Here is a 25,750-nt window from a genome sequence, read left to right on the forward strand (position 1 = left end):
GAAGAGAGAGAACACAATATATTAGTGAGTCAGTACTACACATAGACACGTGTCTACAGATAGGATGAAAGTACCTACCAAGTCTCGACAGAATTTCACACCAACAGTGAAGTGGAAGACAGAACAATTACAACTTATCTTAATTCCAGGAAAGACAAATGCATGTACCTGCTGTGTCTTTGTATACCCAGAGAGCCCTAAGCTCCTTCTGGAGGTAAGTATCTAAGGATCAGAAGTCTGGAGACCTTGCACTCTGATGCCTGGTGAAATTTGAGAGACACTAGATTAGATGCACATAAGGTCAGGGCTGCTTATAGACGCAAATGTGAAACCACGGTTCTTTCAGTGCACTCCGTTTCTCTCCTGGCCCACCCTCAGTTCTCCCCAGTGTTTATTCAGGACTAAAAATCTTCACCACCCAGAGGGCTCAAGGTAAGATAACAAGGGAGAGGTCATCTGAGAGTTTTGCTCAGTGGACAGTTTACTGACACCAATTTGCATGTAGAACTACTTTCTGCTCCTGAAGATCTAGTGATCAGACATGGTGCCATGAGTTGGCAGAGCCGGATCTGAAATTCAGGTCTCTGTGAGGCTCAAGCCCAGATGCCTTCCCAGTGCCTTGTCCCAGACTAGCCGGAATTTAGGAATGAAGTATCTGGTTGACCAAAAAGTTCATTTGGATTTTTCTGTACCATCTTATGGAAAAACCCGAATGACTTTTTTTGGTTAACCCAATATCTGTTGTCTAGAAGCAGATGAGGTGCTAAGATAATCAAGTGCTGACGAAATAGGAAATAAAAGAGATGTGGGACAATAGAGGAAATGTGGGAAAAGGAGTTTCTTCCTTTGACTTGGCCTGAGACCTTGGGCCACACTTGTGTATCTCCTGTCTCTGCAGAGGGTTACCGTTACTTTAGGTAATTGTCACTTTCTCTCCTTACTTCCTCCGCTTTCTCATTTCTTTTTCTTCTCAATTCTTTTTTCTTCCATTTCTTTGGTCTACCCATCGCCTCCCAGGGGCCCCTTTGGATGTTGCTCAGCTTCATTGGCAGACCTTTGGACCAAGAAGGTAGTACGTGTTGAAAATAATCTCACATGGGGGTTTTACAGAAGGGAAAGCAAAGATAAAAACAGTGGAACTAGTTCTGGCAGCCCTGCTCCTCCCACTCACGTATGACCATTCATTCCAGGCCAGCATTTTGCTGTCATGTACAGAGCTGTATTGGGTACAATTTTCTTCTGTCACTTGGCTTATCACATGACCTTACTTTATAAATCAAATCAAGTGTGATTCCAAACTGCCAATTGCCAAGGGCTGAGATATTAAAATTCCCTCATGAGTGGGCTTCCTCCTGCCCAGCTCCAGTCCTCGGGAGCCTTGTACAATCTACAGCATTCAGGGAGAGCCCCTGCACTGCTCAGTGTCCAAACCCACGTTACTCCTAGAAGCTGAATAGCTCACCTGTTTCATAAATGGTGGGATCTTGGAAATGTGGGGAAGCCTCATGCCTAAGGTTCTACCCAGAGGGGCACCACCCCAGGTATTGTCCCAAAGTGATGCTCACCCAAGGCAACTGTTAGGGAACAGAGGCCTTTCCCTAACTGGGACCTACCCGCTCACTCCCACCTCCCAGTCATGGAAGGTCATTTTCTCTCCATCACTCTTTGGACAGGCCAAGCCTAATCCCTCAAACAAGGAGGATTTAGAGTACCTAATTCCCAAAGCCTTGAGGGAGGGTTGCCAGGTAACCCCTGCCCTCTCTCTTGCAACCATGAGCCCCAAATAGGAGAGCACAAAAATCTGACTACCTCCTTGGAACAGTAAGAGGGGAAAATACAATAAAAATAAGCATGTGAGTATGAAGAAGGAAATGGCAACTCACTCCAGTAGTCTCGCCTGGGAAATCCCATGGACAAAGGAGCCTGGCAGGCTACAGTCCGTGAGGTTGCACAGTCAGACATGACTGAGCACACGCACACAAATGTCTTAGTAAATTAACCTGCTGTATGGTGCCGAGTAAAGTTTACCATTCTGAACAAAATGAGAGTTTTATCAAGTTTTTTACACAGGTGACTTTTTCAAGGCTCTCATTTTCCTGCTATGTTTTGGAGCCATAGATCCGACCTTACCCACAGGCACATCACTGACATATTTAATCAGCATAAACCTATTTACACAGTTTCTAACAAATGGCCAAAATGCGGTTGCATTTTTCTTGATCGTTGAAGACTACAAATAAAGGTTGAAGGATTTAGTTGTGTTCATGAAACTCTTCTCCTAAAGTAGTCAAGATACCTTGTGGATTTTAAGGATTAACTTCATTTATGTGTAGATTTCACCTTCAAAAAAGGCTTTCTCTTCAACTTATGAGCTTTTTAGTCCATACTGTAATAAACACATCATACTTTTCCCCATAAGTTATGGGGAACAGCTCTAGCAAAGTCCCTGACTGGCAGAGTTCCTATGCTAGAGAGAGAAAAGCTTTTAAGTTGCAAAATCTCTTCCATAGCATTTCTACATGTAAGGAAGCCCCAGGAGAGCTCCAGAAGCATCGGACTTAGTCTAAAGTGGGGTCAGATGAGATAGTGTTACCCAGGTGACAGTAGTGATCATTAACTCCAAAACATTATTGCCTGCCCATTCTGCAAAGTCTCTGACTTTACTGAGCACCCGATCTCACATAGGGTAAAATAAAATTGTGCACAGGAAAGCCTTCCTGGACCCAACAGCCACTGCCAACACACCAAAAACCAGTTTACATGGCTCCAGGGTACGCTACACTTCCTCTACTGTTCACTTACTGCACATTATTATAAGAGCTTTAAAAAATATATATGTATATATATATGTAATCTGTCTTTTCAACTAGATCAAAATCACCATGAACTCATAATTAGTGCTCATTAGGTATTTGCTGGATGAATGGATAAACAGCAGAATGAAATAGAACAACAGCAGTGAAACAAAACACTATAAAATAAAGCAAAATGTGGTAAATGTTACAAAAGAATAATAAGGGGACTACAATAGGATTCAAAGGGCTCCCAGGTGACACCTGCCAATGCAGAAGGCATCAAAGATTTGGGTTCGATCCCTGGGTCAGGAAGATCTCCTGGAGGAGGGCATGGCAATTCACCCCAGTACTCTTGCCTGGAGAATCCCATGGACAGAGGAGCTTGGTGGGCCACAGTCCATGGGGTCACAGAGAGTCAGACATGACTGAAAAGACTTAGCACACACATATGATAGGATTCATACTGGTTTCTTGAAGGAGTATTTGAGATAGGACATGAAAAATCAATGGAATTTTACAGCCAGAGATAGGTGGGAAGGCTTTCTAGGCTTTCCATATATCATGAGTGAGATGGCATCTGGAAATAGTGAGTGGCATGATTTGGCTTGACTGTTGGGGCATCACGGGAGATGCAGCTGGAAGATGGGTTAGGACTAGGTAATGTCAGTCTGAGAAGCTTTGTTCTTTGCCATTCTTTAGAGGGTGGGGACACTGAGAGTGTTCTGAGCAGGAAATCTACATGATGAAGATAACAGTCTGCAAGATAAACAACAGCAAGATATTCCCTGCAGGCAGTGAAACCACATTCTGAAATATTTCCATTATACTGGAGTCTGTTGAAATAGTCTTAGCTTGGGGTGAAATGTATTACCTTTTACTCACTTAGTTCTCTCCAGTAAGTTAACCTTAATACCATGTAAAGCATGGAACTATTTTTGCAATCGACCTTGAAGGGGTGGATAATTCCCAGAGGTACTACCTCAGTATGAGGAGGTAACTGTTCTGCTGCTGGTGCTGCTAATGCTAAGTCGTGTCCAACTCTGTGCGACCCCATAGACGGCAACCCACCAGGCTCCCCCATCCCTGGGATTCTCCAGGCAAGAACACTGGAGCAGGTTGCCATTTCCTTCTCCAATGAAAGTGAAAAGTGAAAGTAAAGTCGCTGAGTCGTGTTCGACTCTTAGTGACCCCATGGACTGCAGCCTACCAGGCTCCTCAGTCCATGGGATTTTCCAGGCAAGAGTACTGGAGTGGGGTGCCATTGCCTTCTCCGATAACTGTTCTGGGAATTGGTTATTGATAGTATTGGAGCTATTGAAGACATACGCCTCTGTGAGTGTAGGATTTGGTATAGCACACACACAGCTTCCTCACTGAGCTCATATGTTGTCAGCTGTAGCAACTGGTAAGTAACCCCCAATGTTTTCTTGCTCTTTAGGTGTTGGTACCAAGAACACACTTGGTTCCAACACGAGTGTCTTCACACAGACTCATGCCTGTGCCCTCTCTCAAACCATGAAAAAGGACGTGGATTAACTTCTAGTCCTCCTTCTGGTGTGTAGGTGAGAAAGAAGGCCAACTCTCTGCTACAGAATTGTAGTTGAATAAATTCTGCTATGGCAATCCTCAGAAATAATAGACAAAGAATGCAAGGAAAATTGCACTAGAAGAGTTGCCTTGCAAGTGTTTGGGATAAATGCACAGATGTGTACAGATACACACAAATGCACACTAACACACTCACACAGACATTTACAAGACATTTCCTGTATTCACCCACTGCTGCTGCTGCTGCTGCTAAGTCGCTTCGGTCGTGTCTGACTCTGTGCGACCCCACAGACGGAAGCCCACCAGGCTCCCCCGTCCCTGGGATTCTCCAGGCAAGAACACTGGAGTGGGTTGCCATTTCCTTCTCCAATGCATGAAAGTGAAAAGTCAAAGTGAAGTCACTCAGTCATGTCCGACCTTCAGCGACCCCATGGACTGCAGCCATCCAGGCTCCTCCATCCACAGGATTTTCCAGGCAAGAGTACTGGAGTAGGATGCCAAAAAGAATGCAAGGAAAACTGCACTAGAAGAGTTGCCTTGCAAGTGTTCGCGATAAATGCACAGCTGTGTACAGATACACACAAATGCACACTAACACACCCACACAGACAACCTATTAACAAGACATTTCCTGTATTCACCCACTAGTGGTTGCCAATGATCTTTAAGTTCAGAAAAGCCTTGCAGGATTAGAGCAGGGAGGCAACAATTTAGCTTCTTCTCTTCAGTAGTGGGAGAAGCAACCAAGTGGAGCTGGCAAAGCTATGTGCCTGGAGCCCCAGGGCGCAAGTTCAGGGCCTGGCTCTGCTACTTGGCACCTGAGCTTGAACAAGCAAACTTCTCTCTCTGGAAAATAAGGACAACATGCCTCTCAGAGTTTTGTAAGAGTCAAGTGAAAATTATTTATTACAGTCCTTTCTAAATTAAAAGTGGGTTACTTTTAGGGACAGCCCTGGCAGTCCAGTGATTAAGACTCCACACTCCAGACTCCACACCCCACACTGCAGGCAACAGGTTCTATCCCTGGTCAGGGAACTAAGCTCTCATATGCCTTGTGGTGCAGCCAAAAATTTTTTAAAGAGTAGGTTATTTTTAGACATACAAATTTCTGCAATTGCCCAAAAGCTGTGTCACCACAGGCATATTAACCTCTGTCATTCAATCACTCTTTTATCTGTGGTGTATGGATGAAGGTGTTTTCTCAAGGCTGACAAAAACACTGGCTAGAAGGACCAATCTTTATAGGCTTTTTGACATGCTTAGAGCTGGAGCTTGGATTTGTTTATTGAGGCAAGTGTCTGTGACTAGCTTTGTCTTTATAAACCATTTTCATCATATATCCTAGGTTTCCCTCAACTGTTGCATCCTGAGAAATCTTTTATACAAAGGGGAAAATACTTATTTAACCCCCAACACTCCCCATGGAGGGGACTATGGAAAGGCCTTAAAGATTTTGGAATTTTTCCTAAAGGCAGCAAAAAGGTACTGATAGCTTTTGACCAGAGATTCAACATGGTCATCTAGCAGTCACACTCCTGGGTATATATCTGGACAAAATTGTAATTGAAAAAGATACATGCGTCCCTACATTCATAGCAGCACAATTTACAATAGCCAAAATATGCAAACAACCTAAATGTCCACCAATAGATGAATGGATAGAGAAAATGTGGTGTGTCCCTATATATACAATGGAATACTACTCAGCCATAAAAAGAGGAAAATAATGCCATTTGCAGCAACATGGATGGATGTAGAGATTATCACCCTAAGTGAAGTAAGTCAGACAGAGACAGACAGATATCATAGATATCACCCATATGTGGAATCTCAAATACAGCACAAATGAACTTATCAGTGAAATGGAAACAGACTCACAGAGATGGAGAAGAGACTTGCGCTTGCCAAGAGGGAGGAGGTGAGTGAGGGAAGGACTGGGCATTTGGGGTTGGCAGGTGCAAACTATTATGTATAGGATGGCGGCTTCCCTGTTGGCTCACTGGTAAAGAGTCCGCCTGCCAATGCAGGAGACATGGGTTTGATCCCTAGTCCGGGAAGGTGCCACATGCCTCAGGGAAACTAAGCAAGTGCTCCACAGGAGAAGCCACCACAGCAAGAAGCCTGAGTACATAACCGGAGAGTAGCCCTCACTCACCGCAACCAGGGCAGAGCCCAGGCAGCAACAAAGACCCAGTGCAGCCTGAATACATACATAAAAAATTTAAAAAATGATTATGTACAGGATGGATAAATAGTAAGGTCCTCCCATATAGCACAGGGAACTATACTCAATATCCTGTGAGAAATGATAATTGAAAAGAATATATATATATATATGTATAACTGAGTCACTTTGCTGTACAACAGAAATTAACATGACATTTTAAACCAACTATACTTCAGGAACATAGATTTAAAAAAAAAAAAGATTCAACATAGTCAAAGACTGTTTAAGCAAAATGGAAAAGAATCTTTGCAGTAGAATTTGCTGCCAAGGAAGAATTAACATGATCTGGTCACTGGTGTCAGGATCAAGGAGAAGGAAGCTTTCATCTTAAAATTTTATTTGGTGGTCATTTTGCTTCATTAACGTTTTTGCATGATTTTATTAAAAATAGAATTTTACTCTAGTTGAATATCACAATCCGACAAAATTAAGTTTCAGATCAAAACTGCTTATGCATAAGTGCTTTTATGTTATAATAACTCTTTCTCATTAACAGCCAGGAGGCAAGCTTATAACAGCCTTCTCTAATTGATGAAATTTGTTTTCCCGAAGCGATGTGGTTTGCCTGGAAAACCACATTCACAGAAAAGATGAATGGAAAATAATCAGGAGATTATAGAGTTTGATTTGGCCTCTACATCATTGGCTTATTGTATGTGACATCATCCAATAATCACTCTATTATTAGGTCAGGCAGAAAATCCAACTTAAAGCAGAAATATCTGCAGTTGTGCCTCTAAGATCCCAATGTTGCATGAAAGTGGAGGCTCAGACAGTACCTGTTTTGCTTCTGAGATCAGTACAGCAGACCATTGCCTCAGAGAACAACATCTAAAAGTTATCTTCAGTTCTTGCCATCTGGGTTGCAAATGGTTCTCTTTTCCCTGTGTCTAGTGCCAAGGTCCTCTGGGAAGAACAGATTCTGAGATGCCCTCATGTGAGTTCCCTCGAGAAAATGATAACAGCCCTGAGAAGGGGAGGTAACCTTAAGGAATCATATGAGGTGGGAGCAGAGGAAATGGCCAGGAAACAGGTCTCTGAGCAGCTTCCACTCGAGTAGTTCTGGGCTTCCCCAGGAGCTCTGTAACTTCAGCCCAGGGTTCTCTCACTTCCACTCACAAAAGTACACTCAGAAAGGAGTGAAATCAAGCACATATAATCAAGCACATTGGAAGAACAGGGTGCAATGACAAAGCATGTCTAAAGGTCAAATATTTGTTCAATTTGTACAGAAAATTAAGCTGGAGAGAGTGAGCTAATTATAATTTCAGACTGATGGCCAAAATCATTGGAAAATGTGATATCTAAATCCAGCCAACAAGAAGCAGGCATTTGCATCTTTTTGACCACTCTCTGAGTATATGGAAACCACAGTTTATTTCTTTACAGTATTTTCCCAGTTATTTGTGAAGCAGTCTGTTTTCTTGCAACCTTCTAAGAATCTTCCATCCATCCACTTAAGGCCCAAATGAAATGATTTATCTCTGGATTTCCTCTGCATACTTTTGAACTATCCCACTTTACAGCTGATAGTTAGCAGAGGCAAATTACTATGTACAGGATGGGGGCTTCCCTGGTGGCTCACGGGTAAAGAATCTACCTGCCAATGCAGGACACACAGGTTTGACCCCTAGTCTGGGCAGATCCCACATGCCTTCCCAGAAGTTTTCCTTTTCTCTCCTTCTCCTCTGTTGTTTAGGTTCATTTTCATCTATCTTTGTGTTTCCTCTCACAAGTGTGGAAATAATCCTTCCTTCAGAGGAGAAGTCAAAATTAAGGCAGCTCGAGAAGCGTCTGCCTCAGGTCTGAAGGGAGCAGGGAGGCACTGATTTGGCAAGTAAAGCTCAGGGGACAGTGAATGGTACATCTTCCAAAGTACATGAGCGTACATGCTCGATTTCATTTTATCCCCCCTCCCACTATCGTGGGGTGAACTAATTCACCAACTGCTAATCAATCCAACTGGATGCAGATAAAGCAGAAGATCTTATTGAAGGGACTGCCCCAGGCCTTTGTGAAAGCAAAACAAAACAAATTCCCCTCAAAGGAAGGGGCTAGTTGAGGGCGGGAATTGATGAGCAGGAAGCAAAATATTCCCATGTGACACTTTCCCCCTTGTCATTTTAAGCCAACTATTTCATGGAAAATTCTACTGCCTGTGCACCTGTCTTGCTGTAGGTTCGATCACTGTATGACACTCACGCAACAAGCTTCTCCGTAGCACCCCATTTACAACTCCAGAAGAGCTGGGTTGGCCTTCCAGGAGGTCCAAAACCTCAAAATGCCAAAGTCACGCCCACATGGAATCCCAAGGCACAGAGCTGTCACTTCCTACTTCACACAACTAAGAGCCAAGAGGGAATGCTTTCCTTTTCTTTGCATCCAAGGGAGGAGCTGCATTCAGGAATGGGGCAGTGATCTGCGGAAGGGAGGAGAGTTGAACGCATTTAGTTATACACCCAGTGATCCCACAATTAACCAGTTTAAGGAGAGGCTACTCAGGCATCTTCCATCCTCAAATTGTCTCTTTAAAACAGTGCTCCAAGACTCAAAATAGTCCACGCAGCCTTGAGTATCGGGGTTTAAAAGAATGGAAGATAAAAAGAAAATAACTGGAGAGGAAGCAGCCTGTGGTGGGGAGAATGAAACCACAAAACCATTTTAAGCGCGGCGCTCCCCTCCTCCATGGGGACCACAAATTGTTTTAGCCTGTGATCACACTCAGCCCCCGGGCTCCCAGGAGGACTTCCATGCTGGCCCAGCCCTGTGTGGCCAGGACTGTCTGGGAGGGGTGTTTAGGAAAAGAGCGGGAGCTCTAACTTCAGTCCTCTCTCCAGTCTGAAGGAAACACAGCTCTGATCCATTCAGGTACAAAAGAGTTAAAAAAAAAAAAAAAAGTACATTTTGGATACAGCTGGAAACCATTAACAACTCTGAGAGCATCTCAGTAACCCAGTTAGAGGATGGGTGGCCTGGCAGAGATCCGGAATCTATGTTTGTAATCACTGACTCTTACCACTGGGCGGGGCTTTCTTTCCACCGCCCACCCAATGGAGACATCATGGCCATCTTCAACTGTCCAGTCCCTGCCTGCCCCTTCCTTCAAGGGCAACTTCATTTACTAGAAAGTTCTTTTTAGCAAAAAAAAGAAGACTCCATAGAAACCTCCCCTTCAGTTCTTGCTCAGTCCTACTTGTGACTTGCCTCCAAATGCTCTGCCAGGCAGCTCTCGCATCTGGTGGTTTCCAGTTCCCTCCTGCTTACTCTTTGAACGGTTGTTTGTGTTTCAGAGTCTCTTCTAGAGAATACATTCCTAGCTCCTGGGCATCCTCTAGGAGGCCTTTTCATTCAGGAGTTTTGGAGGGAAATTTTTTTCAGGGAAGATGCAGCCACACCCCCCTTTTAGGTACTTCCAATACAGCATCTACACCATCTTATCCCTAAGCAAGTTTGGGGCTCCAGCAGCCTTGCCAACTGACTACTGCTAGGCTGGCTATGGCCTCACGAGGCCTAAGAGGAGGGAGGCTGAATGAATGGGCTTCCCCAGGATGCCCAACAGGGCAGTCCCCAGCTTTCCACTGAGTCTTGAGGAAGAGGAGGAAAGATGACTCCTACCTTGACCCTGGAGCTAGGACCCAGCCTCAAGGACCAAGACAAAAGATCGCTTTCATTACCTATCTCCCCAGTTCAAAAACTCTCCAACGAGTCCCACCTCGTTCACAGAACACACGCACTCAAGCTGCCTCCTCCTGCCTGGCCCTGCCCATCCCTGTGCTCCCCGCAGCTGGGGTCTCAGCTACAGTAGGCCCACCTTTTCCTAGCCAGTCCCGCCGCAAAGCCCATGCTCTCTAACTCGCCCTTCCCAAATACCTTTCCTTCCTCCTGCGAGGTTTTCTGAGCATTTCCTCTTTTCCTGGGCTAGCTCCGGAGCATCTGAAAAAGCAGTATTCTCCAGCTGTGGACTCACACTGACATTTCTGGCCACTGGAGTTGGGTCTTTTCCCAGAGTTCTCTACTCCAATTAATTAATTGTTCGATTAAGCACAGGAATGAGCCTCTTGTTCTTGCTCTCAGCAGGTTAAATGCAACGGACAGAGATTGCTCTTTTGGCCTGAGGAACGTCCTAATTACCTCTCTGCTCTCATTATACAGAGGGGATCCAGGATCAGCCCAGGCTCTGGCTTTTAGAGATCAAGTAAATGAATAATTATAACCTAACAGTCACCCCATATATAAGCTGCTACCACAAGGTGTAATCTTGACTTCATTTTGCATTCCCAGCTGTGCCTCAGATCAGTTGTGATGTGAGAGCTGGGAAGATAACGAACGTCGAGTTCATTGTGAAGTGTCCACCAGGATGCCAAGACCCCAGGTACCACGTTTACGGCGCTGACGTCTACGCTTCCTATTCCAGCGTGTGCGGTGCTGCAGTTCACAGGTAGGCAACGCTGAGTTACTTAAGAATGAGCCGCCAGGGTGTGGGCGGGGAGCCCCGGGCGCAGGGCTGCCTGATTAGCAAGCAAAAATGGACAACTCTAAATGAGCATTCTGTGTTTTATCTAGCAGCCCCATCCCAGAGGATGACCCAGAACCTGTTCATGGCCCTGGATCTCCTTGCAAATCTCTCTAGAAAGAACTGACTTCTCTTTACACATGAGTGAGAGGGGAGGAGAATCCTACTCTTTTGTGTTCACAACGAAGAAACCAAAGTTCTTGATGATGTAAAAAAATATTTTCTACCTGTATGTGCTGAGCAAGGAAATAATAGGGACGTGACTAAGGAAGGCCCAGAGGTTTAGAGAAGAAATGTCACAGCTCTCGTTGATGGCTGGAGACAAATGGGAACCGGAAACAGTGAAAAGGAGGGGGACAGTGGTCCTGACTGGTCAGCTGTTGGTTTGGGATCCAGGAAGAAGGAAGCATGACTGTGTCACTGCCTAAATGAGGCAGGCAGGCGTGACCTTTGCAGAAGCCTCACACCTCTTTCACTTAGGCGTGGAGTCAAAACACAGGGGAAGGTATGTTTACTGAATATGTTTGATAATAAGGCTGGTGGGTGGATGTCCAGCTCTCTACCTGTGTTGTCTAATTCAGCCCCCACAACTCCCCTGTGTGCTATCTACCACTGTTATCCACCTCTTAAAGGTGAAGAGAGGTTGAATAGCCTTTCTAAAGCCACATCATTGAAAAGTATCAGAGTGGGGATTCAAACTCAAATCAGTACTCCCGCTTCTATTCACTACCCAGCACTGCTTTGAGATGCAGCTCTCAAGTTTGGGCTTGGCTGCCAGATACTGGCTGAAGTTTCTTACTTATTCAAGCCTGTGGCATCTTTTCGCTTTTCTTTATTTGCAAGCCAGTCACTTGATCCTTCAGTTGTATCTCTGCCAGAGAGAGGGGGGACTAAAATTCATTCCCTTTCAAGGTCTCTAGGCAGTAGCCTCGCTAAAATTTGCAGAAGCAATGAAAAAAATCTCTGCCTAAAATAAGACTTAAGAGTTACTAATAGACTTTGTCAGCCATACTCCTTTTCCCATCGGCACACAGAGATGAAGAGCTACCTGGTTTTTCAATGGGAGAGGGAACACAGAAGCTCTGCTACTGCTGCTGCTGCTAAGTTGCTTCAGTCGTGTCCGACTCTGTGCCACCCCATAGACGGCAGCCCACCAGGCTCCCCCGTCCCTGGGATGCTCCAGGCAAGCACACTGGAGTGGGTTGCCATTTCCTTCTCCAATACAAAAGCTCTACTAAGGATAAATAGAGGAACATTAAAGAAACAAACACCAAATTCTACTTCTTAACTCCAAACTATGAAATAAAAATATTTTGCTTTCACCCTGACATCAATTTTGTGCAGCAAGGCAATATGCAAATCGACACGTGAATACACACACACTTAGGCTTGCCCCCACAGGATCACTTGTTCAAACACTCATGCCTCCTACCTGTGTTTGAACACACATATGTGCTCACACACATGCTAACACATGTGTGCATGCCCTCACAGCTCCACCAACACCATCAGCACACTCTGGTTTGTGTTTGTGTAGACACTGATATCTTCTGTAGAGGCTGAGCCTATCCTAGGCCTGCTTGTATTTTTCCGGGTTGACACTTGCTTCCTCTGGCATTTGCTGTCTATCTCTTGCCTTTCCTTGTTTCCTGTGCAGTACAGAGCCACACAAGTTCATATGAGCTCACAAGATGTCTTCATAATGACAGTAACCCCTTACACAGAGATCCTCTCCCTTGCATCACCTCAGCCCTACGAGGCTGCTGTTAACATTCTCAGAAGTGGATGTCAAAAGTGTCTGACTCTGCAACCCCGTGGACTGTAGCCCACCAGGCTCCTCCATCCATGGGATTATCCAGGCAAGAATACTGGAGTGGGTTGCCATTCTCTTCTCCAGGGGATTATCCCAACCCAGGGATCAAAACAGGGCCTCCTGCATTGCAAGCAGATTCTTTACCATCTGAGCTACCAGGGAAGCCCAGAGGGAGGCATAGAGAGGTTAATTAAATTGCTAGTTATTTCCAGGATTAGAACTTGTATCCCCTGGCTTCCAGCCCAGAGCCCAGGTGATACATTTAGATAAGAACTGAGGGGTCCCAGCATTGCTTAATGTACAACATGAGGACATGATGAAGTTATAGACTTTGGAGTAGTTAGAGTTGGGAAAGGCTTTATGCCAGATGAACACACCTCTAGGGAGGAAATAGGAATGGCATTGACAAGAACCAGGACTCAGCAATATCAGCATTTGGGGTGGAGCCTAGGAACTTGCTGAGAAGAATATAGATGAGGGTAGAGGGACTGCAGAAAAGAGCTTCGCTGTTTCAAAAAAGATTTGCTGCTAGAGCAACTGAATGCCTCATGACTTCTTGGACCAATGGCTGATATAGTAGGAGACTGGAAAGAAGGAATCACTACCCATAAGGAGGATGTATAGAAGTCTTAAGGGAAAAGAGATAGGAATTTTGGATTATATCAGTTCCGTTTTTTACAAACAGAACAGGTCTCTTTTCAGAAGGAAGGATTAAAGTCAAAGGACAAGAGTGGGAAATGCATAAGGGACCATCCATCACTGTCCTGCCAGAGGCCCATGCAGTCAGAACTGGGAAACTGGAGAGGGCATACTTTGGTTTAGAAATTCAGATTTAGCTTAAAGGGTTTAATTTTCATATAATGTATGATAATCAGATGCCTTATCATGAGTGATCCCCTTGATCTTTCAAACCAAAGAGATAATGAACATATATGAGGCATCACATTCAGGCTCAGTCTTGGCCTGAACTAACTTCTGTGTTTAAAGTGGGACCAAAGCCTGGGAGAGGGGAAGAGTTCTGAGATGGGACAATAAAGAGGCCATCTTCCTGCTAAGCATGGATTTCTGACCAGATGCCATCTTGAGAATGGCAGCCAGCAAAACCTGACCTCGTGGTGGACAGCCCCTTTCCTCCAGGCCACGATGCTGACCCTCAGCTTATCGTAGTGTCCGGAGGGTCAGGGAGGAGGTGACCCTCAAGGCCATGTTCAGCATCATGCAGGGTGTCTGAGGAATGCAAAGGAGTAGAACTGGTTTTGCTCTTTCAGAGAATGTGTTTGAAGCGTCTCCGCCTCAATGAGGATACAGGTGAGGTTTTATTGACATAAGTTCTCCAAACTTCCTTGGTTCTGAGCCCCTAAGTGTGTCCCAAGTGCAACTACAGGCCTTCAGGCTCTTCCCCTCCTCTGGTGTCTCCTGTGGTGGTCTAGCATCCCGTGCATTCCTCCCCTGGGACAGCTGTCACCTCCTCGAGTTGACAGACCACTCCCTACCCTATGCCTCCTCCAGAAGGATATCTGGAAATACGCACATCAGATCTCTCTCTTAAGGCAACAGGAAAATCTCATGAGAAGACAAGAGTTCTTTGTCCATGCCTTTCCCAAAGTCTGGGTTTGGAGTCCTCTATAACCGCAACAAGGGATCTCCACCTCCCAGTCCAGCCTAAGGACCCCCAGGCCTTCCCCCATTCCCTTTTTAAAAGCCTGAGCAAAGCGAAACTCGGCACCTCTTCCTCTGAGTGGCAGCTACAGTGCTTCTGACTTTTAAAACAAGAATGACTGCTTGCACATTTCCTCAGTACAATGGAATATAAATCCAGGGACAGAAAAATTTCCCCCAGGAGAAAATAAAAAGAGCTATTTCTATTTCTATTTACCAGTTATGAATAAGGGACCATGGGATAATTGGGATAATTTTTTAAAAAATAATTTCAATTGTCAGCCCATGCCAGTGGTGTGCTGGTCAGTGTTTACCAATTAACCCTCTTAAAAGGAGGAGGGGGTAGATGCTGATTTGTCAACGTCTGTAGTATAATCACCCACTGTGGCTGATTTCAAGCTACCATTGTGAAATGAACCCCTTGGCACCATCCTGAACCTAACAACCAGCTTTCACAAGTCAGCATGAGGGGCAGCCACACAGAGACAGGCCTTCGAACACAGAAGCAAAACTAGTGTCGTCCCATAAGAAGATTTCCATTCCATTTGAGAGAGAAAGTTAACTCAAGGAATTAATAAAAATAAAATCAGAGTCATCATGGAAAGACAAGATTCAAAGGCATTGTTAGGAAGTGAAGTGAGTGAAAGTCGCTCAGTAGTGTCTGGCTCTTTGCTACCCCTTGAACTGTAACCCACAAGCGTCCTCTGTCTATGGAATTCTCTAGGCAAGAAAACTGGAGTGGGTTGCCGTGCCCTTCTCCAGGGGATCTCCCCAAAAGCAGGGATCAAACCCATCTCTCCGGCGTCTCCTGAACTGCAGGCAGATTCCTCACCATCTGAGCCATGGAAGTGGTGTAGCAACGTCATGGAGAAGGAGGCACTGGGGAGACTCCCAGGTTCTCCAGAGCAGAGAGCAGCAACAGAAATGTGGGAGTGGGAATCCTGTGGTTTGTCAGCAAAGCTGGGACTGACCTTGCTGCAGCTGGGAGAGTGAGGGGCCCTGACTGAGAGCGCCCCAGAGAGGGGCGGGCAGGGTTGCAATGCTGTGAAGGCGAGATGGGGGCTTGATGTGCGGAGAAGCCTGTAGCTTTTGAACTCTGAGAGGCAACTGTGACCATGTGGGGCAAACCTAAGATTCCAGGTCACTTAGATTTGGGTTCACATCCCTCCCTTGCAATTGAGAAGTTACAAATCTGGAGTCACAAGACCCTTCGACCTTCCTAACCCTATCTCTGTAAAGTGGGAATGACAGCATTCCCTCTGCTCCACAGCCAGTAGGTTTGCTGGGAGAACTCAGTGAGATACCATAAGTGGGAATGATTCAAAAGCAATTAAGGATTTTATATGTCAAGTATTATTATCACTTTCTTTCCTTTTGAGCTGTTAGGAAGTTGAGTGTTGAAAGTTGTTGACTCACCATGGAGGTGGGAGGGAAGGAAATGGCAGCACTCGATCCTGTACAGAAGGAAGGGTGTTGATAGGAACAAATCTAAGGACTTTTTCATTCCCCCATCCTGTCAATTACAGATGCCCAAGGGAGCCATGTTAGGCTCTGGGGCAAGGAAATGACTTACTGGAGCCCCTGCTTCAGTGGAAGCAAAGAGGTAAATATGTCAGTTACTGTCATATCAGGATGTAAAACCTCCAAAATCCTAGAAATTAAAACAATTTCCAACCTTTGGGGACTCTTTTAAATGAGTTTAGTTTAGCTTACACACCTTCCCTTGCCCAAAATAAAAGGAATAATGTGCTTTTAAAAATATTGTACCACCCTTTCAAATAGTTGAAATCATCCTGTGATGTCACACAAAACCAAACTGGAAATTGTCAGGAAAGAGGTTTTACATCAGGGAGAACTAGTAGCAATTAAGACATCAAAGAGAAACTTGTGAAGGAAAAAGAAATAAATAAAAAAGGATTAAATTAAATAATCATTTATATATATATACATATGCATACATATATATGTATTGATGCTTTTGAACTGTGATGTTGGAGAAGACTCTTGAGAGTCCCTTGGACTGCAAGGAGTTTCAACCAGTCCATTCTAAATGAGATCAGTCCTGGGTGTTCTTTGGAAGGAATGATGCTAAAGCTGAAACTCCAGTGCTTTGGCCACCTCATGCGAAGAGTTGACTCATTGGAAAAGACTCTGATGCTGGGAGGGATTGGGGGCAGGAGGAGAAGGGGACGACAGAGGATGAGATGGCTGGATGGCATCACCGACTTGATGGACGTGAGTCTGAGTGAACTCCGGGAGTTGGTGATGGACAGGGAGGCCTGGCGTGCTGCGATTCATGGGATCACAAAGAGTTGGACACGACTGAGTGACTGAACTGAACTGAACTGAACTGATATGTGTGTGTGTATATATATATATATATATATATATATATATATATATATATATATATATATATATGAGAAACTAAAAATAAGAAATCTGAAGCATGATCAGGTCCTGTAATATGAAAGAGAAGGACATTAGACCTGGAGGTCAGCTGCCAGGCCATGTGATGGAAGCACCATACATGGGGTTGGGCTGCAAGGTGAAGGTTTTCTTGCTCTTCCTGCTTTCATATCTCTAAATAAAGATGGTGGCTGAATATCACTAATGAACATAGATGCAAGAATACTCAACAAAACACTAGCAAACTGAATCAAATAATACATTAAAAAGATCATCCACCATGATCAAGTGGGATTTATCACAGGGGTGTAAAGATTCTTCAGTATCCTCAAATCAACTGGTATGATGCACCATAGTAACAAACTGAATAATAAAAATCAGTATGATTGTCTCAATAGATGCAAAAAAAGCTTTTGACAAAATTCAACACACATTTATGATAAAAACTCTCCAGAGAGGGGGAAAAGAAGGAACGTACCTCAACATTTCTGGCTCAATCTGCCTGCAATGAGGGAGACCTGGGTTTGATCCCTGGGTTGGGAAGATCCCCTGGAGAAGGGAAAGGCTACCCACTCCAGTATTCTGGCCTGGAGAATCCCATGGACTGCATAGTTCATAGGGCCGCAAAGAGAAAGAAAACCAGCAGTGGTGGAAGGGTGGGATGAACTGAAAAAGTAGCACTGATATACATACATGTATATTTATACACACACATACACACACACTGTCGTCTGTAAGATAGCTAGTGGGAAGTTTCTTTATAGCACAGGGAGCCAAGCCTGGTGCTCTGTGATGTCCTAGAGAGGTGTGATGGGGGGAGAGGTGGGGAGGGAGGCTCAAGAGGTAAGGTATGTACACACACACACACACACATATATATATACATATATAATTATGACTGATTTTCATTTTGTATGACAGAAACCAATACAGCATTATAAAGCTATTTTTCTCCAATTAAAAAAAATTTGGAGACTTCCCTGGTGGTCCAGTGGTTAAGACTTCACCTTCCAATGCAAGGAATGCAGGTTTGATCCCTGGTCAGGGAGCTGGGATCCCACAGGCCTTGTGGCCAAAAGATCAAAACATAATAAAACAGAAATAATAATATAACAAAATCAATAAAGACTTTTTTTTTTCAATAAAGACTTTAAAAAATAAATTTGTAGCTGATTCATGTTGATGTATGGCAGAAACCAACACAATATTATAATTATCTTCCAATTAAAATTTTTTTTTAAATCAATGGGAAAAAATGGTTAAAGATTTATAAAACTAAAAGAATAGCATGTGAAAATAAAGTTAAGAACCAACCTTATAGAGAAAAAGAAAAACAGCTGGAGGGATTAGGCTCCCCAAGTTCTGACTATACTACAAAATGACAGTAATCAAAAAAGTATGTTACTGGAGCAAAAACAGAAATATAAATCAATGGAATAGGCTAGAAAACCCAGAAATAGACCCATGCATTTATGGTCAATTAATTTAGGAGGCAAGAATATACAATGGAGAGAAGACAGTCTCTTCAATAAGAGCTGGGAAAACTAAATAGCTATGTATAAAATAATGAAGTTAGAACAAATATTCTTTAACACAAAAGTAAACTCAAAGTGGTTCAAAGAGCTAAAAGGCTAGACACTATAAAATTCTTAAAGGGAACCATAGGCAGAACACTCTTTGCAGCAATATCTTTTTTGGATCCACCTCCTGGAGTTACAAAAATAAAAGCAAAAATAAACATACAAAGGCTAACTAAATTTAAAAGCTTTTGCACAGCAAAGGAAACCATAAACAAAATGAAAAGACAACCCATAGAATGGGAGAAAATATTTGCAAACAAAGCTACTGACAAGGTGTTAATCTCCAAAATATAAAAATGACTCATGTATCTCTATGTCAAAGAAACAAACAACTCAATCCAAAAATGAGTAGAAGATCTAAATAGACATTTCTCCAAAGAAGACATGCAGATAGCCAAAAAGTACCTGAAGTGAGGTGAAGTGAAGTGAAGTCGCTCAGTCGTATCCGACTCTTTGCGACCCCATGGACTGTAGCCTACTACGCTCCTCTGTCCATGGGATTTTCCAGGCAAGAGTACTGGAGTGGGTTGCCATTTCCTTCTCCAGAGGATCTTCCTGACCCAGGGATCGAACCCAGGTTTCCCGCTTTACCATCTGAGCCACCAGGGAAGATATTTAAATCACTAATTATCAGAAAAATGCAAATCAAAACAATAATGAGGTATCTACACTGGTCAGAATGGCCATCATCAAAAAGTCTACAAACCATAAACACTGGTGGAGAAAAGGAAACACTCCCACACTGTTGATGGGAATGTAAATTGATACAACCATTATGGAGAACAGTTCGGAGGTTCCTTAAAAAAGTAAAAATGAACTATAATACGATTCAGCAATCTCACTCCTGGGCATGTATCTGGACAAAACCATAATTCAAAAAGACACATGCACTCTAGTGTTCATTGCAGCACTATGTACTACAGCCAGGATATGGAAGCAACCTAAATATCCACTGGCAGAAGAATGGGTAAAGAAGATACGGTACCTATATACAATGAATACTAGTCACTAAACAGAATGAAGTAATACCATTTGCAGCAACATGGATGGACTTAGAATGAATGGACATACATTCACTTATATTAGACTTACAGGACTCACAGGAGTGAAGTCAGACAAGGAGAAATATTGTAAGATATCCCTTATATGCAAAATCTAAAAAGAAATTATACAAATGAACTTATTTACAAAAAAAAATTCACAGAAACAAGTCACAGATTTCAAAAACAAATTTATGGTTATCAAGGGGAAAACATGGGTTGGGGGGTGTATAAATTAGGAACTTGGGATTAATATACACACTGCTGCTGCTGCTGCTAAGTCGCTTCAGTCGTGTCTGACTCTGTGCGACCCAACAGACGGTAGCCCACCAGGCTTCCCCGTCCCTGGGATTCTCCAGGCAAGAACACTGGAGTGGGTTGCCATTTCCTTCTCCAATGCATGGAAGTGAAAAGTGAAAGTGAAATCGCTCAGTCATGTCCGACTCTAGCGACCCCATGGACTGCAGCCCACCAGGCTCCTCGGTCCATGGGATTTTCCAGGCGAGAGTACTGGAGTGGGGTGCCATTGCCTTCTCCGAATACACACACTACTGTATACAAAACAGATAACCAGCAAGAACCTACTGTGGGCTTCCCAGGTGGTGCTAGTGGTAAAGATCCTGCCTGCCAATGGAGAAGATGTAAGAGACATGGGTTCATCCCTGAGTCAGGAAAAGCCCCTAGAGGAGGGCACAGCAACCCACTCCAGTGTTTTTGCCTGGAAAATCCCATGGTCAGAAAAGCCTGGTGGGCTGTAGTCCAGTGGGTCGCAAAGAGCTGGACACAACTGAAGCGACTAAGCACTCAGGCACACACAATCACTTAGTTGTGTCTGACTCCATGTGACCCCACGGACTGCAGCTCTCCAGGTTCCTCTGTCCTTGGGGATTCTTCAGGCAAGAATACTGGAGTGGGTTTCCATGCCCGCTTCCAGGGGATCTTCCCAATCCAGGGATCAAACCCAGGCCTCCCATGCTGCTAAGTCACTTCAGTCGTGTCCGACTCTGTGTGACCCCATAGACGGCGCCCACCAGGCTGCCCCGTTCCTAGGATTCTCCAGGCAAGAACACTGGAGTGGGTTGCCATTTCCTTCTCCAATGCATGGAAGCGAAAAGTGAAAGTGAAGTCGCTCAGTCGTGTCCGACTCTTAGTGACCCCACGGACTGCAGCCCACCAGGCTCCTCCGTCCATGGGATTTTCCAGGCAAGAGTAGTGGAGTAGGGTGCCATTGCCTTCTCCAAGGCCTCCCATATTGCAGGCGAATTCTTTACCATCTGAGCCACCACCAGGGAAGCCCCCTGTATGGCACAGGGAAGTCTATACTCTGTAATAACCTGTATAGGAAAAGAATGTGAAAAAGAATAAATACATGTATATGAATAACTGAATGACTATGCTACACAGCTGAAACTACCACAACATTGTAAATCAACAATACTTCAATTTAACAAGTTTTTTAAATGTATAACATGTAGAATACGAAAAAAATTAAGATGGTGACTGGTTTCATAGTCTATTATATGCCAAACAATATTCTTCTCCTCTTTCTTCAAAAAAAAGTTTTTTCTCTCTTCACAGTGGTGTGCTTGATAATTCAGGAGGGAAAATACTTGTTCGGAAAGTGGCTGGACAGTCTGGCTATAAAGGGAGTTACTCCAACGGTGTCCAGTCATTATCCCTTCCACGATGGAGAGAATCCTTTGTCGTCTCAGGTACGTCTACGCCCTGGAGAAGTGCTGCCCTATAACCAACACCTGGGTTAAGTGACCTCAGGGGATGAAATGTGCTCCGTTCAGTGTGCTGTTAGCCTTATTTTATGGCCCACCTCATTACATAAAAATCTGAAGCATTAGTTCTTCTGATAATTAGGATCATGAAACAATGAATTCTAATTACAGTGATAAATCACTACCAAGTCTGGAAATATAAAAAGGCTCCAATTACTCATTTTAAACACACAGCAGCTATCAGTAAGTCCAATCAAACTTTTAATTAAGTGAATTACATTTAATAACTTGGGTTTTTTGAGTTACTCCTTTAGTTATGCCAAATGTTCCTCATTTCTAGCTTATTCCTTGAGAAGTGTCTGGTAAATGAATAGATAGGGACAGGCTTTTAGAGAACTGAGCTACAACTATATTTGAGATTTCTTTTTTAAGACTAATTGTTTCGCTGTTAATCAGTTCTCACTATCTGGCTCCATAGGATTTTATAGATAATTATTTTCACTTTTTTATTTTTTTTTTTTTGCCCTCTTCCAAAGAGGTAATATCAATGACCTAATGGCTAGTGTGACTTCATAGTAAAAAGCTAACCAAGTATCTCTGTATTATCATGACCTGCCTGTTCCCCTATTTATTTTTGTGAATTTTCCCAACCTAACCTTTTATTTTGAAAACTTTTAAGTTTATGCGAAAATGAAAAGATAGTACAATGAATACCCTTCACTCAGATACACCAATTGGTAATATTTTGCTACACTTGCTTTATCTATCTATTTATATTTTGCTTGAACTGTGTGAAAGGAAGCCACCAGCATGATGACAATTATCCCTTAATACTTCAGCACACATCTGGTAAGAACAGAAGCGTTTTCCTAAATAACCACAGTACAATGCCTAAAAAAATTAGCATTGCTACAATAATGTTAATGAATATTAATAAATATGAAAAATAAGAAATAGTCTTATTCAATTATATCCAACTATACCCAAAATATTCTTTACAATAATTTCTTCTTCTGTTAGGGGGTGGATCTACAATCACAGATCACCCATCGTATTTCCTTGTCGTGTCTATTTGGTTTCCTTTATTTATTTATTTATTTTTTTTTGGTTTCCTTTAATCTAGACCTGTCTAGCACCACACTTCCATTTTTGGTCATGAGTAGCGATGACATTTTTTTTTTTAACTTTGTTTTTGTCTGTGCTGGGTCTTCGTTGCAGCGCATGGGATTCTCCTTGCGGTCGCTTCTCTTGTGGCAGAGCACAGGCTGTAGGGCATGTGGGCTCAATAGTTGTGGTACACGGGCCTAGTTGGTCTATGCCATGTCCCCAGACCAGGGATCGAACCCCTGTCCTCTGTATTGGCAGGCGGGTTCTTAACCACTGGACCACCAGGGAAGTCCTGCGATGATATTTTTGAAGTCTCAGCCAGTCATCTAGTACTACGTTCCACAATCTGGACCATAAACAGGTCTGGCTATTGCCTCATGCTTGGGTTCAGGTTAAATATTTTGGCAAAGATACTGCATAGATAGTAACATAGCATATCCATGGTGTAGTATCATAAATGGTCATAAGGAGACACATAATGTCATTTTGTCCATTTGTTGGTGATGCTTAATTTGATAACTTGGATACTTTATAATATCTCTCCATGGTAAAAGATACTTTGTAATTAATAGCAATCTGTAGGATGATACTTCAAAACAGCATGAACAGCTTGTCCCCCCAACCCAAAATTCACCCAGTGGTTTTAACATCCATCAGTGATCCTTGCCGTAGCAAAAGTAAAGTCAGAAATTGAAAAATTGTCCTTATTCTTCCACATTTATTAGCTAGTGTTCTTACATAAAGAAATGAGCCCTCCCCACCCCCACCCCCCCACACACACAACTATTTTTCCAAGTACATGGTGGACATACAGACTATTTTTTAAAATACAACATGTTATAGACTATATCATCATCATTCTTTTTGATGCTCACATTTTCCAGGTTTGGCCCCTGGGAGCCCTTCCAGCTTCTGACATGCCCCATCAGTGTTTGAGCACAAGACAGAGCTCTGTCCTTCACCTTGTACTGTTTACTCTGCACTGGGCCTTGAATCTCTCATTTTCTCTAAAGAGGCACTGCAGGATTTTAAATACATTCTAACAAACGTTTCTGGGATTCCCCACGAAATCAGGAGCCATGTGACTCTCCTGAGAAGGCACCCCCTGTGGAATGCCGGCTAAAGCAGGAAGAGAAAATGTCTCATAACATAGCAGGCCTTCCAACCTGGGTGGGAGTTTTGCGCCTTTACATGCCCCATGTCCCAGCCTCTACTATCCTTTGATCATAATTTTAATAGGACTACAATCAGATCTTCTCACTCGAGCAATCTCTGTTTCCTCTTACATGTGGAATTCTGCACACCCAGGGTTCAAACTACACCAGTTTCTACGTCAGGTAGTGGGAGGTCACTAATCATAGTGCTGTGAGCTTTACTCATAACAAAACAGGGGCCATATGAAAATACTAAGGTCTAGAATACAAATTTGCCAATCCTAGAAGTATAATCTCCACACTGGTGTTTACCAAGTAGCTCCCGGGGGAATAAGAGGGTTTCAGTCTTCGGTGCTTAGCCTGCAATCCAAGAATCCTAATAGAGGTTCAAAAGAAAAATTAATTCCATGAGAGTAGAGATGTTTTGGATTTTTTTAATGAAAATCAATCTGCTGTGTTATTCCCTGTAAGTCTCAACTGCTGTGTCATCTCATTCCACTAGTGACGTTTAACCAGAAACACGTTTTGCCATTGATAACAAGCATATGTGCTCTGCAGTGACTACCAGTGAATGAGTCTGGAGAGCACAATGCCACGTAAGGGTCTCAGCTGACAGCGGCCATGGCTTGCTCACCCACTGTCCAGCGGCTCACGGCCAGCGGGTTTTGCTGGATCATGTCAGAGTCCTCTTCTGAAGGTTCAGATGGCTTCGTGACCTTTCTCTAGGCCTTTATTTCCAATTGTCACATGTTGCTATGCGCCTTTAATTAATTCACTTTGGCGGGCTGGGAGAGGGCAGGAGACGGGTTGTGTCTTTTTGTTCAGCACAGTCCTTCCACAGTTCAGAGTTGGGAAAGGTCAGAGAGGGACTTCCTAATACTGCCTGTTTGTCCTCTGATCCACATTTCAGAAAGCTGAGCTCAGGTTCCTTTTCCTTCTGAATAGAAACAGAGAGAATCACAGGGTTTTAGATGTGAGAAGACTAGGAAACTGAGGAGTCGGTGTCCCTGTGGCGTTTGCTATGGATAAAGTGAGGCCTCACCAAGGCACCTTCCTTGGGTCTGAAATAGCCCCACTCACTGTCCACTTGGGCTTCACAGTTCATGCTAGTGGGAAGAACCTGCCTGCCAATGTGGAAAAAGTAAGAGACACAAGAGACGCAGGTTTGATCCCTGAGTCAGAAAGATCCCCTGGAGGAGAGCATGGCAACCCACTCCAGTATTCTTGCCTGGAGAATCCCATGGACAGAGGAGCCTGGTGGGCTACAGTTCACGGGGTCGCAAAGACAAAATGGTGACTTAGCACAGCACACACTGTCCACCTGGAGCAGGGCCGAACCAGGGTGCCCAGCCCTGCTCCAGGCGGGCGTTCACGAGAGGAAGTAACTCCCCTGAGCCCAAACACGTGCCTCTTTCTCACCTTGAGTGACATTCCTAGCTAACACCAGGAGAACTTCTTTGCATCTCTATGGTGATGTATGGTTCCAAAACATCTTAACTATTTTTTTTTTCCTTCAGATCCCTACAATGTTGTATAGCAAGTTGGTCCATATTATTATCCATATTTTCTGAATTAAAAACAAACAAACAAACACCAAGAGTCTTAGAGATTGAGGCAGTTAATCATTGGTAAAATAGAAACAGAAACCTAGATTTTCTTGCTCTCAATCCCAAACCCTTCCTGAGACCCTGTTACCCATTCTACCTCATGACTCTTGCTGTTCCTTGCGCCAGAAGGACCTTTGGTGAACTCAGGCACTAGATTCTGTTCCACTGCCCATCTCCTATTTGACACTCTACACCGTCTCCTCTCCAAGCCCATCCTATAAAAATATTCCCTTGGGTTGAGAGTTAAAAATGCTTTCATTATCAAGCAGAAATATCACATAACAGGTGAGACCCCTTCCAAGTGTATTTAAATTTTAACAGAGATCTAACGAAAGTGTTCGTCACTCAGTCATGTCCAACTCTATGTGACCCCCATGAACTGCAGCCTACCAGGCTCCTCTGTCCATGGAATTCTCCAGGCAAGAATACTGGAGTGGGTTGCCATTCCCTTCTCCAGGGGATCTTCTCAAGCCAAGGGTTAAACCTGGGTCTTCTGCATTCAGGACAGATTTCTTACTGTGTGAGCTACCAGGGAACAGAGATCTAAGCACTAAGGTAATTCCTCAGTTAT

At 43.7% G+C, this 25,750-nt stretch overlaps 1 protein-coding gene across 2 annotated transcripts in view; it reads left to right on the plus strand.

The window, feature by feature from the left end:
• Positions 1-25,750, plus strand: part of VIT (vitrin) — a 124,922-nt gene that overhangs the window by 40,956 nt on the left and 58,216 nt on the right. For both annotated transcript variants that reach the window (XM_019970008.2, XM_019970009.2), the window contains exons 4-5: positions 10,852-11,008; positions 21,163-21,296. In XM_019970008.2, the coding sequence (XP_019825567.2) occupies positions 10,852-11,008; positions 21,163-21,296 (291 nt within the window). The remainder of the gene's footprint in view (positions 1-10,851; positions 11,009-21,162; positions 21,297-25,750) is intronic.

The sequence above is a fragment of the Bos indicus genome, chromosome 11 (assembly GCF_029378745.1).
Source record: "Bos indicus isolate NIAB-ARS_2022 breed Sahiwal x Tharparkar chromosome 11, NIAB-ARS_B.indTharparkar_mat_pri_1.0, whole genome shotgun sequence".
Taxonomy (NCBI): Eukaryota; Metazoa; Chordata; class Mammalia; order Artiodactyla; family Bovidae; genus Bos; species Bos indicus.